The 18,288-nt window shown below is 39.2% G+C and overlaps 1 protein-coding gene across 1 annotated transcript; it reads left to right on the forward strand.

Annotated features, from left to right (window-relative positions):
* The first annotated feature begins 922 nt into the window (after window positions 1–922).
* LOC139444970 (dolichol-phosphate mannosyltransferase subunit 3-like) lies at window positions 923–9,977 on the forward strand. Its single transcript, XM_071226008.1, has 5 exons — window positions 923–1,012; window positions 5,106–5,225; window positions 6,199–6,228; window positions 6,683–6,760; window positions 7,508–9,977. Exons 1-5 carry the CDS (start codon window positions 1,010–1,012, stop codon window positions 7,562–7,564), a joined length of 288 nt encoding a protein of 95 aa, XP_071082109.1. The 5' UTR covers window positions 923–1,009; the 3' UTR covers window positions 7,565–9,977.
* The last annotated feature ends 8,311 nt before the right edge of the window (window positions 9,978–18,288 follow it).

An 18,288-nucleotide genomic window follows, 5' to 3' on the forward strand; every position in this document is an offset into this window, starting at 1 on the left:
AATTATATCCGGGAAACATAATTTCACAACAATGCTTTTCATAATGGCATTCCGTAGCAATGGTTATTGTCAGGATATTGCACATTATTCAACATTGTATACAGAATAATATGGTTAATAAGGGAACCAAGTATTTTCTTATTTTGAGTTATTGCTCATACTCATGCTAATTTGATGAACCAATATTTAGGGTGAGTTATTTCCTGCAACACCGCTTGTGACGATATATGGTTGACGTAAAAGTATGCAATACCGGAAAATGTAATAATGATAATATGAAAGATTCCCGAGGCTAAAGGACGCTATAGCCGACCCTTTATGGTTGTGAAGTTAACATCCTTCCACTGATAAAGAATATTAGATGTTTAGCCGCATTTAGCGTTATGTTTTATCAAGCTCCTCACAGCGATAGTACGTTCCCGGAGCTCTCTATACTATGTTACCGAGAGTGTAACGAAGGTGTCACGCGCTGGGAAGGAGCTTGATGTTTTATGTTAGGGGACGCTTTATTGTTCCTTCCATTTAAAAGGCAAAATATTGCTAATTATCTCACATCGAAAAAAAACTCTATGTCAGGTAATGTAATAAGAAAATTCTTAATGAATGTATTTTTCTTGTTTAATTTGGTTGTTGTATTATTTGGAAAATAAGGGCACTAAATATAATAAACTTTAGTATCCCTGTTTATCCAAAACAGTGCAAGTAAATGATAATTAAAACGGAAAAACATTTAATATGTAATAACATTATAACATATTAAGATACACTGGTAGTAGATTTAAAAGTAGTTGTTTTAAATGAGCACAAACGTATCTATTTTACTATTTGTTTATTCAAATATAGTTGCATTTGTAGATATTCATGAAGTTAATATTCCAGTCGTAGGTTAACGTTTTGAAAACATCTTTGCCGGTGCGTGTCCACTTTTCGTCTGCTGGCGTGGCCGAGGATCGGAGGCAAACTTTCTTGAAATAGCCGACCGCATGTCCAGTTGTTTTAAGCCAATAACATGGTAATTCGTTCATTGTGTTTACGTACTTAGCACCACCCATATTCATATGGTGTAAGGGACGGTGTACTCACATTATGATAAAACAATAATGATAAGTCAGAAAAATTGCAGAGGCTGAGAACGAGGTATGAAAGTGAATATCTAATAATTAAACCTGTCGGAATAATAAGTAAATTTCTATTTCACATAATTTTAAAAAAAAACACGATCTTGATATTTCGTAGCAGTATGCTGGACCTTTGACCGAGTTGTATCTGATCAGTTTGCTAATTGACATTTGACAAGGCTGATGCAATGCTTGTCATGGCCAGCTGATGTCATTTCTTTACTCAAACCCACATAAATATTACAGGATTGCTGCATTTTTACTATCCGACATCCACTGGTCGCTAATATATAGCAACGATAAACAACTTCAAAACATTAGTCAAAACTCTGATACTGATTCACAAGGTTCAACAGAATGCTGAATACATTATATCATGGACATTTTTATTCCGGCTTTTTCATATCGTTCCCAAATCATTTACCTTTTACAGCTAAACCTTTGGAAATGTATTTTAAAAAGGGTTATGGGTCTAAAAACATGAAAGTTTCACGTTAACTTCATGGCCTCTATTTACAGGTTCTTAAATTTTGATATATTCATTTTTTTAGGCACAAATTAAACTTTCTAAAAACTCGAAAGTGTCACGTTGACGTCATGGTCTCTGTTTACAGGTTCATAAATTTAGATAAAATAATTTTTTTAGGCACAAATTAACCTTTTTTAATCAAAATAATTGCCTTTCAAAGACCTGAAATAAATGCTGTATTAAAAAATAATGGTCTTGGAAGTGGAAACAAGGTTTTATTCCCATGATACTCTGTAATTTGCACTTGTATTAGCAGCCAGTGGATATCAGATAGTAACAGTGGTTGATGTTACAATTTTGCAGCTGGAGATTGATCTCTTCAACTGCGGTGAAAGTGGTAGTGAATATTACTAATTAGGTTCATTTGTGCCTGGAAATACATCCATCCATGTGTTTATATAGGTGTAAGTTGAGCTTTTAGGTCGTTGTCAACATAGGTTTAACTATGTATATGATGTACCAGGCTACACTAATTATTACCCTGGTAATCTAAACTCAAGGCTGATGAGAGCAACCCAACTGAAAACTAATCACATCATCGAGATTACCCTTAGGTGTTAGCCTAAACCCTTTTCTCATTAAACTCAAGGCCCCTTATCTTTTATGTCCCCAGGAATAAGTCCAATCGGTCCAGCAAGCCTTTTTACAACTATCATGTTGCCCACAGTGTTTACGATGGTCCATAGACAACCTGATCAAACAGCCTTTCAAGCTAGTTAATTAGGTTGATTGTTAGGCGAGGAACAAGCATGGACATTTTCCAACAACATTGTTATATGCATGAGAATGAATGAAAAGGACTGGGAAAAAACATCATTGATATGTGCGGGGGATGATGCAACTAGGCTATAGGAGGCCAGACTAGATAGCAGTCCATCACTTTACCTACTAGTCTGACGGCTGGGTTTTCAAAATCTTTATTCAGCACAGTACAGGCCACAGGCCCTTTGTACAAAATGTAGGGCATATTTATGGCAACAGTCACAATGATAAAATATGTGTTCTTTCTTCTTTACTGTGATACAGATATTTAGCGATATCAATAATCAGCTTTGTGTTGGTTGTAGATAAAAGAATGTTAAACTTATGGACATTTGGGTGTAAATAATATTTTGAAGGAATATAGAGATGGTGTAGGTGAGTGTATGCAGGGCACACTAGCAGGAAATGAAACTCGTTTTCTATTAGGCCAAATTGACATAGTTTGCAAAATCTTTTTTCGCGAGGGATATTAAGTTTTCTACCAGTTTCTATTTCCAGCCAGTGTGCGCTGCATCTAAACCTTGACATACATGACCGGAATTTACTCACGGTTATACACAATACAAATATTCTTCACACTTCAACGTTAATTTAAAATGAGAATAGAAGGACATTTTGGAGCTATTACATAAACTTCTATGCCATATTTGTTGAAAATTATCTTTCAAACGTTGAAATAACATCGAAGTAAATACCTGTACGTTACCGGGTGATTGTGATAACCAAACATGACCGAATCCGAGAAAAAATAACGTTGTTCTAATATCAGTAACCCAATTCTTCTTTCCTTTACTATAGTATAGATACATCTTTTCATAGCACTTTTTAGGCTGGGTTTTGTAAAATTCTGTACTGTCTAGTAAACTCTAATAATATTCCATGTGATAACACTAAGCTCTACTGAAAATTATGCTTAGAACCATGTTTGAGTGATTGCAGATTCAAAAAAGTTTGGCATTGACTGACATTGACGCTCATAGTTTACATTTTGGAAAACCCACATGCATTGTAGTATAACCAGTGTCGAATTTGAACCAAAGGTGAGAGCTTCAAGCTGTGCTTGATATGGAAAACACAAATTCCTAAATAGGACCTAAACTGCACAGTGTGAAGATATTGTCAGAGACTAAAAAATGCAACTTGTAATTATCTTGATGCTAATAAGAACATTCCACCCACCCCCCACCCACCCCTCACAAATGGGTATTGAAATATACAATACAGATAAGCAGCATATTTGCGTAAAATACCCCCCAAAAATATTCAAAACCCAATTACTTTCAATTAACTTGCGTAAATGAAAAACTCAAATGTATGAAAACAGCACACGTAAAAACCAAAAGAAGTTTTTTCAGCAAGCATATAAATGAGCTAATATCCGAAACACAACTACGAGCTAAATTACTTTCCGAATCAAGCCTATATTTTTAGAACAGTTATATACCTCCAAAACTTTACTTTATTTTTATACTCTTAAAATGTTCACTAATTTTGGGAAAAACCCAATATATTGATGAATAGATGAGTGATAAAATATTGGTTACCCAATGATAAATGAAATAACCCAATTAAATAGAATCACTAGAGTAAAAATGCAATTGTTCAAAAAGTTATTTGGAGCTCTGACAATAGGCTTATCTTAGGGCAGACACAAATAACAGGTGATTGGGAAGTAACCATGTGTGACCTGGCTGATTTTGTACCATTGTGGTGTAGAGGGTAGAATGTAAGCATGGAGAGCGAAATGTCCTGGGTTCAATTTCAGGCACATCATATTAAAAGACATTAATAGATGGTACTTGTTGTTACCCTGCCTGGCACTTGGCATTATCAGGATCGGGTGGTCAGACTCGCTGACTTGGTTGATGCATGTCAACATATCCCATCATGGCCCAGACTCGACTATTTACTAACTGCTGTCATATAGCTGGAACATTAGGCTCTTATATATTTTTCATTGGCTCATGGATCCGTCAAACAATTTTCATAAAAAAATGGAGAAGAAATAAGTCCATATTTAACATATGCAGTGAATTGCACGTGGTCCTGTGCACAGCACACAGGTCACAAATCATGTGAAATTAAGCAACATTGGTCGTAGAGAGTCCTTGGATGGGTGACCACATTTCGGCAGCTTGGCTCCTGAGAGTTTCTTGGGCTTCGGTCCTGCCTCACACTAAAGCACATGTAACACATGTGGCGTCTCATTGGGCAAGTGACTTTGTTCGAAATGTGCCTCTGTTCACCCAGCAGTGAATGGATACCTGGTTGGATGAGATGGGTTGGGTTGTTGTTGGGTTGGGTTGTGTACTCCCCAGGGAGCTGAGAATGATTGTTGAGTGCACACTGGCCTAGTGACAGGGATAATAATACCGCTTTGATCATACCCCGGAGTGGTATAGAATGGCCTATTATTATTAATATTTATATTTTTTACCAACACATCCCCAAATGAACGGATTTTGTGCATGATAAATTAATATATCTAGATTTTAGATAAAGTTGATATATGTATATCATGTATTTTGATAAATCAAAGGTTGAGGCCGAGGTCAATATTTTCCTTTTTTCCTTTAGCTGACTTTGGCCAAGGATATCTGTGATCCAACACTGAAACAATATGATGTGTTTGGGAGGGAAATGCCACTCTATCTTGATGATCATAATATGTCTATATGTTGTTTCTTGCACCTCAGGTTCCCAAATTGTTCCAGTGGCTCATTGGCGTCAGCCTGTTGATGTCAGTATGGTTCAGCATAGTCTTTGGCTATGTAAAACTTGATATGCCAGGAAACTGCCTTGATGTTGTACAAGTGGTACGTTCAATTCTGTATTTTAGTGCAGACATTTTTCAGAACTTGGTTTACAAATCCATCCATTCCCAGAATTAAAATGTGCAAAAAGACACAATCATTATTTTTCTGCTGACCTGAATCTTTTATGAGTAAAATGATAAAAAACAACCCATTTTCTGAAGCCATTCCTGACTAGAAATATGTTGTTGTTTCTTCTATTGTTCCTCCCAAATTTGTATTTTTGTTACATTAACATTGTTAACACTATGAGGAAATCAAATACAAATATTCGAAACTGGAATTGTTTGGGATTTACCTACCCCCTCCCCCCCCCCCCAAAATGGGGCCTAAAATCTTGTGTTCATGAGTTCAAGTCTCTGATTGGACCTGATTATCATTCTAGGTGTGTCAGCATCATTCACGAAAGTGGTAAAGTTTTTAGACATGGATCACTTCACTTTCTTTCCACACCAATCTGACACGCTGTGATATAACTGAAATACAGTTTGAAGGAGAATTAAACCCAACTCACTCACATAGTGTGCATCATGGTAGTGTCATTTGGAATACACTGAGCAGGGTTGTGTCCCTTTGATGTGCCAAGGGACTTGAACTCATGGTCCTAGTCTCCTCACATAGTGTGCATCATGGTAGTGTCATTTGGAATACACTGTGCAGGGTTGTGTCCCTTTGATGTGCCAGGGGACTTGAACTCATGGTCCTAGTCTCCTCACATAGTGTGCATCATGGTAGTGTCATTTGGAATACACTGAGCAGGGTTGTGTCCCTTTGATGTGCCAGGAGACTAGGACCATGAATTCAAGTCCCTGACGACTTTTCTTGGTTTCTGAGCACCCATGCTTGTGGGTTCTTCACCAAAGCCGTTCACGTCTTAGACCTGAATATTTCAGCTTTCATCCCACATCAAGCAGACATGACATGATATAACTGTTTAAAACAAACTCACTCACTATATATATATATTCTTTTTCAGATGCCCCTATATCTGTTGATGTGTTTTGCTGTGAGTATGCAAATATTTACATCTGATATACAGTAGTTAATATAATGCATTGCTTTGTAAAGATTATGTCGGCAAAACATATGATGCTTCGACTTGAGGTGTGATGAGATGTAGCATTCTTTTTACAGTGTAAAGCTACTTTTATTGAAGAACCTGTTGTGACAAGTGGTACTTGCGCTCAGCATTAAGGGGCTAAAACAAAGTCTGGTCGCCTTGGAGTCAGTATACTGTGTCTGAGTAGGGTATTCATGTTAAACTGTGGCATGGTATCTCAGTGGGCTAGCACTGTAAATCGGCATCAGTCCGGACTAGTACAAGCAGCCACACACACACACACATGTGCATGCACATCACTATATAAGTGCAATAATCTTGGTCGCGACGTTAAACCCCATTTCACCTCATTTTGTCCTGAGTAGATATTTTTGGCAGTAATAATCCTTTGTCATTTCAGTGTTACTCCCTGGCTGTGGTAGGATACAGGGTGGCGACATTTAATGACTGTGTGGATGCATCAGAGGAACTGAAAAGGGTAAAATCAAATATTTTACAATTTATTATTTATGCTCTGACAAACATTCTTCATGAAAGACATGGCAGATTTGGCTCCCCATAGCTCCTGTAATGTTGACTGAAGTGAAGCAGGACAGGCAGTTATCATTACACAGGGTCATGGGAAAAAACCTGCCTGTAGCTGTGGTAGCAACAAGTCCATGTAATCAATACACCGTATTCTACGTGATAAGCACCCACGGCAATATTTGCGAATGTATTGGCTAGGGAACAATCCCAATGAGCATCCCTTCCGATTGATCAATGTTCAAAAGATTTATTTATTCGTGTATAATACGCACTCGTGTGTTATATTTAATTATGGGCAATTAAATTCTGGAAAAATATATCTGTTGTATATAAACATTTCCGGCTGCCAGCATAAACCATGAAATTTATCTTTCAACTCTGTAGTTTTCACCAAAACAATATTCTAATAAGAGCCCTCTATTTCTTATGTTGAGAGCACCTTAGGCACTTATTACGTCGAATACGGTATGTTAACTGGTATATAATTATCTCCCTTTGACCAATGGACGCTGTTGATGATTTTTAACACATTGGTTTCTAGAGCAATTTCCCAGTAAATATTTCTTGTCTTCTCTATTTATTTATTGTATGTTTTCATGACAAGCTGTATTTTAGATTATTGAGGTGTAAACACTGATCATTTCTAATGTCAATTTATCAATTTTAGTAAACATTCTTTCTCGTTTTTATTTTGCAGCAAGTAAAGGAAGCAAGAGCAGATTTGAAGAAAAAAGGATTTAAATATGCCGATTAACAACATTAATTAAAAATTCACAAAAATATTTTTCTATTTTGATGCAATATTTTCCAATGTGAGCCAAGTCCTTGACAATGAAAGTTCATTTTCGTGAAACATTTTGTTTTAGTAGAGCATTGAATGCTACACAGTGGGTTAAAGGTCTGCATATAACCATTAGAAGAAACGGGAACTTCAGTAGACTGTTTTTGCCAAAGTCTGCTGGTTAACTCTTCTCCAGGGCGAGGAGTACATGTGCTGTAGATAATCTTATTGTCATTTTCATTGCCAAATAGTACCATTATCCTGATGGTTGCAAAACACATTACTTGAGACTGTACAGGTACCTTACTATCATAGAGTAGTCTGACCCGTGAAGATTCCGGGGTAGAATGGGTCTTCAGCAACCCATGCTTTCCGTAAAAGGCGACTATGTTTGTCGTAAAAGGCGACTAACGGGATCGGGTGGTCAGGCTCGCTGACTTGGTTGAAACATGTCATCGATCCCAATTGCAAGGATCGATGCACATGATGTCAATCACTGGATTGTCTGGTCCAGACTCGATTATTTACAGACCGCCGTCATATAGCTGGAATATTGCTGAGTGTGGCGTTAAACAACACACCAAACCAACCAACCAACCATAGAGTAGTCTCCAATCTTATCTCCAATCGGAAGTAACAACCATTTAGTTCAAGATATTGTGATTCGAGATACAGATACCAAGGGCGGAGCCAGCATTTTTAAAAGGGAGGGGTCCAAAATATCAAAATCCTCTCTCAGTCAATTTTGGTGCCTACGACATACTACATTTGGTTTTCTTCATCCCCAGGACCCCACTCTTCATCCGCCTATGGATACAAACATTTTACTAATATTATTTTCATTCTTGGCAATAACTGCTTGTGAAACGTCATGATAACATCTCACTAGTCGAGATTATTTTGTGATATGTGAAAACCGGTTATTACTGCTGGACCAGTTTACCAAATCATCCAAAACGAATGTTAGATGTGTAATGTTTAGCAATGGTTGAGTATGAAGTCATTATCGATGTTCTCAGTAACTGTTTGATCTAAGGAATGAGTGTGTATTTGAATCATTTATGTTTCAAATTGATGTTTAATTTAATAATACAAATTATATAGCTTTTTAGTGACCCAGTTCTTGCAATAATATATATTGTGTGGGCATGAGTCTCAAAGTTCATGATATATGTATAAATGTTATGATATGTATGTTGGAAGACTTTTGATACAGATGGTTCAGTTTGAGATAGGTATAACTTTCCAGATTGATGGAGTCTACTATATGTGTGTAATATACACCAGCTAATTACCGTTCAAAGGGGCCTAGTGATCTAAGATGTCACAATGTGGTGTTCAGAGTTGCATCCCGTAGGTGTGCCAGAATCCTTTCATTGGGTTCGAAATCCAGGTTCATCTCGATAACTTCATCATCATCAAAACCATGACTTTTCCCCCTACCGACCACAATTTTGTCAAGAGAACCATTAAATTATTTATAACAGGTTTGGGCAGATTATACAAGTTGTCTTCTTGTATTGTCTTTATAATTGCAAATCCTTCACATCAGGTTGAACATTTTTATGTAGAACTGCGATTTTGTTCATCACCTTAACAGCATGTTAATTTCAAGGGGACCACTATTGTATATGATACACTTGCATGAGAAGCAATGTTTATTTTCATTTGTGTTATCTTTATTTTGTCCATTTAGAGAGACAGTTCTTGTACTTTCTTACTTTGTTACTATTTCAAGAGTGGAAATGTGCCATTTTGTCTTCTAAGCAGATATGTGCGTGTGCATATAGCGTGATACAATTATTGAAAAAATTTAGGTTGTTGGAAGATAAATCATGTTTTATTGCTAAAATATAAAAGCTGTAAAGTGAAATGATTATAACTATATCATACAGAATTATGTGATTGAAGAACCAGGGTCTACCCAATACAAAATATTCAGTCTTATAGACTTAAAAATTAAGAATATCCATTGTCAGTCCCTCTGGATGCAAATGAGTGTGAATATTGAAATGATTGAACCTAGTTAAATTGAAACATGTACTTAACATTTATCTAAAACAAATTGTGCTGATAAGAAATACAATCAATGTTCGTACAGTCCATGCCAGATATTTCAATCAAGTTTTTATTCAAACAAATTCACATTTATGATAAGCCTAAGGTGTGACATGTATTATGTTTGCTGTTGGTACATCCCGAGACAGCGCTAAACTATTATTGAAAGCCAAGACTTCATAAATATGTAAATTAATACTCTCAAATAAATCCCTGGAGTCTGTATCATTTTCACATCCATAACCATCATCACATGGTGCATCCTTTGCTGCATCCTCAAGTCATGTTACGATGTATAATTGTAAATATTGTACCAGAGTAAGTTTTTCTATGCACAGGTGTATATTAAAACTGATATTCGGTATGTTTTGTTTGTTTTGCAGTGTCATGAGGTGAGGTGAAATTGGGTTTAACGTCGCGTCCAAGATTATTGCACTTATACAGCGACGTGCATGCACGTGTGTTATGGCTGCTTGTACTAGTCCGAACTAATGCCGATTTATAGTGCTAGCCTCGACACTCCTAAACTACTTTAGTGAGTTTGGTTTAACGCCGCTTTTAACAGTATTCCAGTTATATCGCGGCGTGTCAGCTTAATGTGGGATGAAAACCCGAAGTGATGCAGGTCTCAGACGTTTACCGCTTCGAAAACATAATCGGGGCGAACCGGGATTCGAACTCTAAATCATAGGTTTGTGTAGTGCCCAAGGGACGCAACTCTGCACAGCGAATCGCGGCGCCTTAGACGACTGGGCCACCTGCGCCCCCAGGCACCCCTGCGATTGAAGAACAAGAACATAATAGTTCCGGCTGATACGTGATTACTGCACACATATAGCGACTTCTGCAACTAAGATACCATGCCGCAGTTTAACATGAATACCCCACTCAGACACATTATACGGACTCCGAGCCGACCAGTCCTTGTTTTAGCCCCTTAATGCCAGGCGCCAGATGGTAACAACAAGTACCATCTTTTAACGTCTTTTGGTATGACGCAGCCGGGGATCGAACCCCGGACCTTCCGCTCTCCGGGCGGACCCTCTACCACTAGACCACGGAGGCGGTCTTGCTGTGTCATGAAGTGTGCATAAAGATGAGACTGAACATAATACTGGACTCTTTCTTAGAAGGGAGTTGTGAAAGTTGAAGCATCTAGGTATCAAGGCGAGGACCTGGATTTGCTTATCCACATGGTTAGGGTGGGTGAAACCTATAGAATAGGTAGAACAGGTCTTCAGCAACCCATGCTTGCCATAAAAGGCGACTATGCTTGTCGTAAGAGGCGGCTAACGGGATCGGGTGGTCAGGCTCGCTGATTTGGTTGATGCATGTCATCGTATCCCAATTGGGTGGATCGATGCCCATGATGTCAATCACTGGATTGTCTGGTTCAGAATCGATTATTTACAGATCGCTGTCATATCGCTGGAATATTGCTGAGTGCAGCGTTAAACTACAAACAAACAATTGATCAAGGTGCTCAAGTGATTTGATGCACTTCAAGAGGTTGGGCACGTTTTATTACTTGATTAAACGATCAGATCGTCTTGACTGGGTGCCACCATTTTGTTTAAAGCATGTGCAAGTGATATGAGAGGTGGATCTGTTTGGTCAATAGGAGGGACATAACTCGTAGTAGCTGCTGGTGGCTCTCAATCACACCTGGAAATTACAGCCTTGTTCGGCAAGGGCAGAAACTGGACTTTTATAGTCAATTAACGCAGAGAGAATACACTCTTTGAAGCATACTTGTGATTGCTTTGCAGATTGTGACCACATAGTGCACTTCTTCATTTGCCCCAAACAGTATTGTTGAAGAATAGTGGGGAGGGGGCGGGGAGCAGTTTTTCATGACCTGACTGCCCTGATGTCCTGGGTCATGCTGTGGCCTGGTCCAGTTCACACTAGTTCCAGGCCACGGTGATACACATGATTGTGTGTGTGTCTGTGGTTCTGTCTGTCTGTCTGCTTGTACTGGTCTGGACTAATGCCAGTTGTATAGTGCTAGCCGACTGAGATACCATGCCGCAGTTTAACATGAATACCCAACTCACACACAGTATACTGACTCTGAGCTGACCAATCCTTGTTTTAGCCCCTCAGTGCCGAGGGCCATCTTTTGACATCTTTGGTAAGACGGGGCCGGGGATCGATTTCCAGATCTTCCGCTCTCCGGGCAGATGTTCAACCACTGCAGGGGCGGTCGGGTAGCCTAGTGGTTAAAGCGTTCGCTCGTCACGCCGAAGACCCGGGTTCGATTCCCGACATGGGTACAATGTGTGAAGCCCATTTCTGGTGTCCCCTGCCGTGATATTGCTGGAATATTGCTAAAAGCGGCGTAAAACCATACTCACTCACTCACTCAACCACTGCAGATGTTCAACCACTGCACCATGGAGGCGGTTTACATGATAATGCAGCTTGAATATTGCTGCCTGTAGCCAAACCAACATTAACCTAATCACACAGAAATTGAGTGAAACCCAGTGACAAGCTGAGCCACAGATTTCAATGTTCACAAAGAAGGCATTGTTTGTGTCGTTCACAAGGGACAACGACATAGATTGGGTGACTTGATTGATTGTGTGTCATTGTCCATATAGGTCATGCTTGTAATATCAGCCACGGTTTTTCTAATTAAGACTGTCTTGATATAGCAGGAATATTGTTTACTACAGCCTCAACAGTTCTCTTCCCCACCCCCTACGGTCATGTGTAGTTGGAATATTGCTGAGTGCGGCGTTAAGCGTGTTAATGGGGAAGTGTACACCCAAAAATCACTTTCTTTCTGTTACTAAACAAAACGCAATTTTAGAATTAGTTAGTATCTGTTTGTGAAAATATACACTCATTCTTTTCACAGTGAAAGTAGGAAGCTGACACTAGTGTGAAAATGATATGCTGTTATGAGGCCTTCGTTTTTCGAGCTAAACAGGCCTGAGTTATCCCCCTTAGATTATGACGTAATTGGTCCCTGTCTATTCTCAACGCAAAAGATATCAAGTACCAGTTTGCGGTAAAACAACATGGCCTACGAAACACTCCGGCGCAGTGTACTGCACTATGCTGGCTGGCATCTGAGACGCTGGATTCACACACCTGTACCTACACCACGTGAAGCGGCTCCAACAAAGCATGATGACGTCATAAAGTTTATCAATTGGCACCATTGACGTCATATTGCAAGGGGCATTAGCCATGGTGTTTTTGTTATGGAAATAGAACACTTGGTAAATGTGAAAAATATATATCGTTTTAAGGCAAAAAATATGTTAATTATTTGTGATATTTTTATATTTGTGTCTATATGACACTTCTAGGTTAACACTTTTAATGTGGAAAAAGTGTAACCGATTTTAGTGTGGAGGCAACATCAAAAGTCCAAGACACTGGTTACGGGGTGAGAACGTTTTATTCCCGGTCAATTAAACACACCCTGAAACAATATATCATTCAATATATATAGCGTCATACAATATACCCGAGGCTTAAAAACAGCCCATTACACAAATTAGGTGAAACAAAAATGACAGATCGTATGACAATACAACAAGGGGAGATAACTCCTTGATTAACTCATATCTTAAAAATAAATATGACACAGACGTCGTAATACTCAGTATCACATAAACATACGAGATGCAAAATAGCATAATTCGTACCCGGTGTATGGCACTAGGGTGCACACGACGTTCACCAAGCTCCGCCAAGCCAGATATACCAAGCATACCTAAAATCCGTGTAAACAATATGCAACATTATTTCTACAGTAACTACAAATCAACATAGCTATTATCATTACCAACACCTGGAACACATCAAAACAACTTAGGCTAAAATCACATTCGTACTTACATTCACATATACACTATTCTTCCTCTCATATATGAAATCAGTCAATCAATCAAACACTCAAACATGCAACAATTCACTCATAGGGAAAATATAATTACCTGAATGAATTATATGAGTTATTTGATAGTTTTTGTATTGATTCTATACTTTGAAATGCACTAGAACCTGACTGAAGTGTTATTTACATTTAGGTTAGATTTACCATTATTAAGGTTGAATTTACTTGTTTTATTTATATCCACACAATACAAATATAACATATAAAGTGTACACACTCATAAACCAATGTAAGAGATTAAACTAACCTGTGAGGTATTTGAATTTGTTTATGACTCCATGGCATAACAATCCTGATGGTGCAAAGAGTGACTGTGAAGTGCAGCTTTGAATTAGGAAAGAGGGCAAGAGTTTGAATGATCCAATCGGTGTTCATGAAATCAGGCCACGTAATAATGTGGTAGCCCTACCTATCTACCCTTAATCATATTAGAATGAAACTAACTATAGAGCTAATAATAGACTCAACCTTCTGTGTCCTTATAATTATAGCCTGTATCAAAAATGACCAAACCTGTTGATAGAAAAAATACATTCATTAGTTAAAATCGGAAATAATACACCTGCAATTCATAATGCAATTGTCATTATACAAATATCAATGCAACACTTAAATGACTTAAAACTAATATTTACATAACTATATATTACAATAATATGTATCTGCCACAAAAGTACAAGAAAAATAGGTTCAGTTCCGTGTGAACTTGCCCTTTAAACAACAGACATACAAAGAAAAAACATGAGAACATTGACTTGTAAGACATCCAACCATGACCGATCTCTGGATGCAACGTAATGATTACCTGTGACGTCATTTCGGCTTATTCATAACAGTATAGGTAATCTCCAGGGCTGTGTGACCTACAGGTCATGAATTACGTACACTCCTGACCTGGGCTGTTACATCGTGTATCGCCAGCTGTCGGTTTTTATACAAATAACAGCTGTTGAAGAATATGTACTGACACGTGTTCTTGATTAAACCAGCAAAATACAATCACATTGTATGTACATCGGAATCTCTGATAAATATCTATGTGTATACCCGTATCTCTCAAACAAACACCCTGTGTTTCCGACATCTCTTCGTTCAGTGCCCTAATTGTTTGTTTGTTGTTTAGCGCCGCATTCTGTACAGAGACGCAGGTATTTTATTAGTTATGGCGTGTACGGTGTCATATTAGGCCCAACTTTTTCCTGCTAACCTAATATGACACCGTGACAACTAAAGACACCATAACGAATTTATTATGCCGAATAGTTTACACAATTTGGTATCTTTGTCGCACATGTCATGTAAAAATGACACTTGCAACCGGTATAGTGAGTGAGTGAGTATGGTTTTACGCCGCTTTTAGAAGTATTCCAGCGATATCACGGCGGATAATGGGCTTCACACATTGTACCCATGTCGGAAATCGAACCCGGGTCTTCGGCGTGACGAGCGAACGCTTAACCCGTAGGCTGCCCGACCGCCCCTACTGCAACCGGTATAAACGACAGGACCACTACATATGTTTCCGATACAACGCTTGTAAACATAAACGTTAACAATGGAATATGAGTGAGTGAGTGAGTATGGTTTAACGCCGCTTTTAGCAATATTCCAGCAATATCACGGCGGGGGACACCACAAATGGTCTTCACACATTGTACCCATGTCGGGAATCGAACCCGGGTCTTCGGCGTGACGAGCGAACGCTTTAACCACTAGGCTACCCGACCGCCCTCAATGGAATATGTAACGCACCAAATGTGAACGTTTAAAGTACTATAGCTAAAATGGATAGAATTAAAATAAAAATGCCCGCATGTTAACAGAAATCAGATAACAGATAACAGTCCGCTTTCCCCTATCTATTCTATTACTATGTGACGTCATTGGTGTCATGTTTCTTGTTTGTGACGTCAACATTTTTCTCGATATTTCTTTTTCATAAATAAAGTCACGAACGTGGTTTCTTTAATAAATAATGTCTTTGCTCATCACAATTAATCATATTAAAACACAAAAGAGTGTCGAATAACGAATTTCTGTACCCGAATTCCCATGTGTTTTGTTTGTTGTTTAACGCCGCACTCAGCAATATTCCAGCTATATGACGGCGGTCTGTAAAAAATCGAGTCTGGACCAGACAATCCAGTGATTGACATCATGAACATCGATCCACGCAATTGGGACGATGACATGCATCAACCAAGTCAGCGAGCCTGACCACCCGATCCCGTTAGTCGCCTTTTACGACAAGCATAGTCGCATTTTACGGCTTTGCTTGAAGAACTATTCTATCCCGCAATCTTCACGGGTCGAATTCCCATGTGAAATATGTGAGGTGGGTGTTGGAAAATCCAAGATGGCTGTTACTGACGGTATACGGTCTCATATTAGCTCAGTAACAACCATCTTGGATTTTTGCTGACGGTATACGGGCTCATCATTCGTGACCAACTCGTGTTATTCCGGTTACGGAAAGGGGCGAGTGGTGACGAATGCGGGCTCATGATTGGCCAATCTCACTTTGAGGCATAATAAATAAATAAATAAATAAATAAATAAATAAAAATTAAAACTGGCTCCCACAGGAGATATCGCTTAGGTGAGATCAAGCGATGTCTACATTGTAGCCGCACTAAAATTGCATCACAATGCTTTGCAGACCATTGTGATGTCATTGTTACCATGACGTCACAATCAAATGACATCACTAATAGCTCTGCTACTGAAACTGTTAGCAGTACTTTTTGACACTGCTTAGTACTGTCTACAAACTGAAAAAGTTGGAAGAATGCTGATAGATGATAAATATAATCTCACCCTCGTGTCTTTTGATATCAAATAAACTGAGGGTCAAAAGACACGTTACCAACATTAACTGATTTGCCACTTTGAAATAAAGATGCAAACCTGTTCAAAAACAGTAACGAACACATATCTCACTAATACAGCCTTCATGTTCTCTGTCGTTCTTGGCACGTGCCTTACGGATTTTGGGAGATATTGGTGTTTTTCAGCAATTTTTTAAAACATTCTTTCCCAAATTATCGTGCAGTTTCCGGGTATAAATTACGCACGGATCTGTTCCCTATCATTTGTTGCGATGATTAACACCAACGAACATGTCAAGACTGACCGCTGTCCAGAGGGAGAGAGCCATAGGTATGCTGCAGATGGGAGCGACACAGAGAGCGGTTGCCATTAACATGAACTGCTCCAAGATGACCATTACCAGACTGGTCGCACGTCTCCGACAGACTGACAGAACCGCAGACAGACCACGGACTGGCAGACCAAAGGTCACGAACCCGCAGGATGACCGCTTTTTACGGGTACTTCATTTGAGGAACAGATTTCTTATTGTGACGTCATCAGCTGCCAACAGCTTAGGACATCCGGTCAGCAGACAAACAGTGACCATACGACTACGACATTTTGGTCTCCGGGCTTTTCGCCCTTTCAAGGGCATGACCATGACCCGTCAACATCGACGTGCCAGATTGACGTGGTGCGATGGCAACAAAGGGAATGGCGGCGAGTGCTGTTTAGTGAGGTTCCAACTCTTCAAACCTGATGGGCGGACGCGGGTTTATCGACGACGTGGTGAACGTACGGCTCCTTAATTGTTGTGTCCAGGAGGTGGAACGTTACGGGGGCGGAAGTGTGATGGTCTGGGGCGGCATTTGCGGGGACGAGAAGACGGAACGTGTCATCATCGAAGGCAATCTGACAGCACAACGCTACATTGACAATATCTTACGGCCAGTGGTTCTTCCTTTCATCCAGCGTCAACAACGGACGGTGTTCCAACACGATGACGCCACACCCCATAAAGCCCGTATTACAACAGACTTCCTCAACGTAAACAACGTGACTGTCCTGCCGTAGCCAGCTCGATCATCAGATCTGTCACCCATAGAACATCTCTGGGACCAGCTGGGGCGTCGTCTTCGGAAACGTCAACATCCTCCCTTCACGAGACACCTGTTGATCGTTGCCCTCCGTGAGGAATGGAATCGGGTACCTTCAGTCGATGTGGGGACGCTTGTCTACTCAGTTCGATGCCGCATTCGAAGATGCATTGCCGCTCATGGAGGTCATATCCCGTATTGAACGGTCTGGGCCGTCGTCACCTTAAAGTTGTAACCAATGTTGTTGATCGAATACTGGACGAAAGACCCCTTGTCAAGAAATGTCCCTGTTGGAGGTCAAGGACTCTGTTGTTGAATTAGTAAATTCGCATTTTACTGTTATGAATGATGAAATTCTACAATACAATTGTTATTACTGCTTCAAATTGTGTTGGTCATATTTTATCCTAGAAATATCGTTGGTAACGTTTATTTTGGCCGTCAGTTTATATCAACACTCGTTGATATATTTGATATCAAAAGACACTCGGGTGAGATTGAACACAGTTTCGATAGGCTAGCGCTTACCACGTACGGGTCTTATCAGGCCATAACTGAATAACGGACATATTTAATATTCCACTTATTTAATTCTCTCTCTCTCTCTCTCTCTCTCTCTCTCTCTCTCTCTCTCTCTCTCTCTCTCTCTCTCTCTCTCTCTCTCTCTCACCTCTCTCTCTCTCTCTCACTCTCTCTCTCTCTCTCTTTCTCTATATATATATATATATATATATATATATATATATATATATATATATATATATATTCTAATGCAGAGCGGTACATGATATGATATGCATGCATTCTCGGTAGAG

Source organism: Haliotis cracherodii, unplaced genomic scaffold, assembly GCF_022045235.1.
Source record: "Haliotis cracherodii isolate W230 unplaced genomic scaffold, xgHalCrac1.p SCAF_6, whole genome shotgun sequence".
Taxonomy (NCBI): Eukaryota; Metazoa; Mollusca; class Gastropoda; order Lepetellida; family Haliotidae; genus Haliotis; species Haliotis cracherodii.

Excerpts from the sequence above, each read along its gene's own strand:
- LOC139444970 (XM_071226008.1), top strand. Across the intron at positions 6,229-6,682 it reads ATCTGTTGATGTGTTTTGCT|TGTTACTCCCTGGCTGTGGT; the intron begins GTGAGTATGCAA and ends TTGTCATTTCAG. Across the intron at positions 6,761-7,507 it reads CATCAGAGGAACTGAAAAGG|CAAGTAAAGGAAGCAAGAGC; the intron begins GTAAAATCAAAT and ends TTTATTTTGCAG.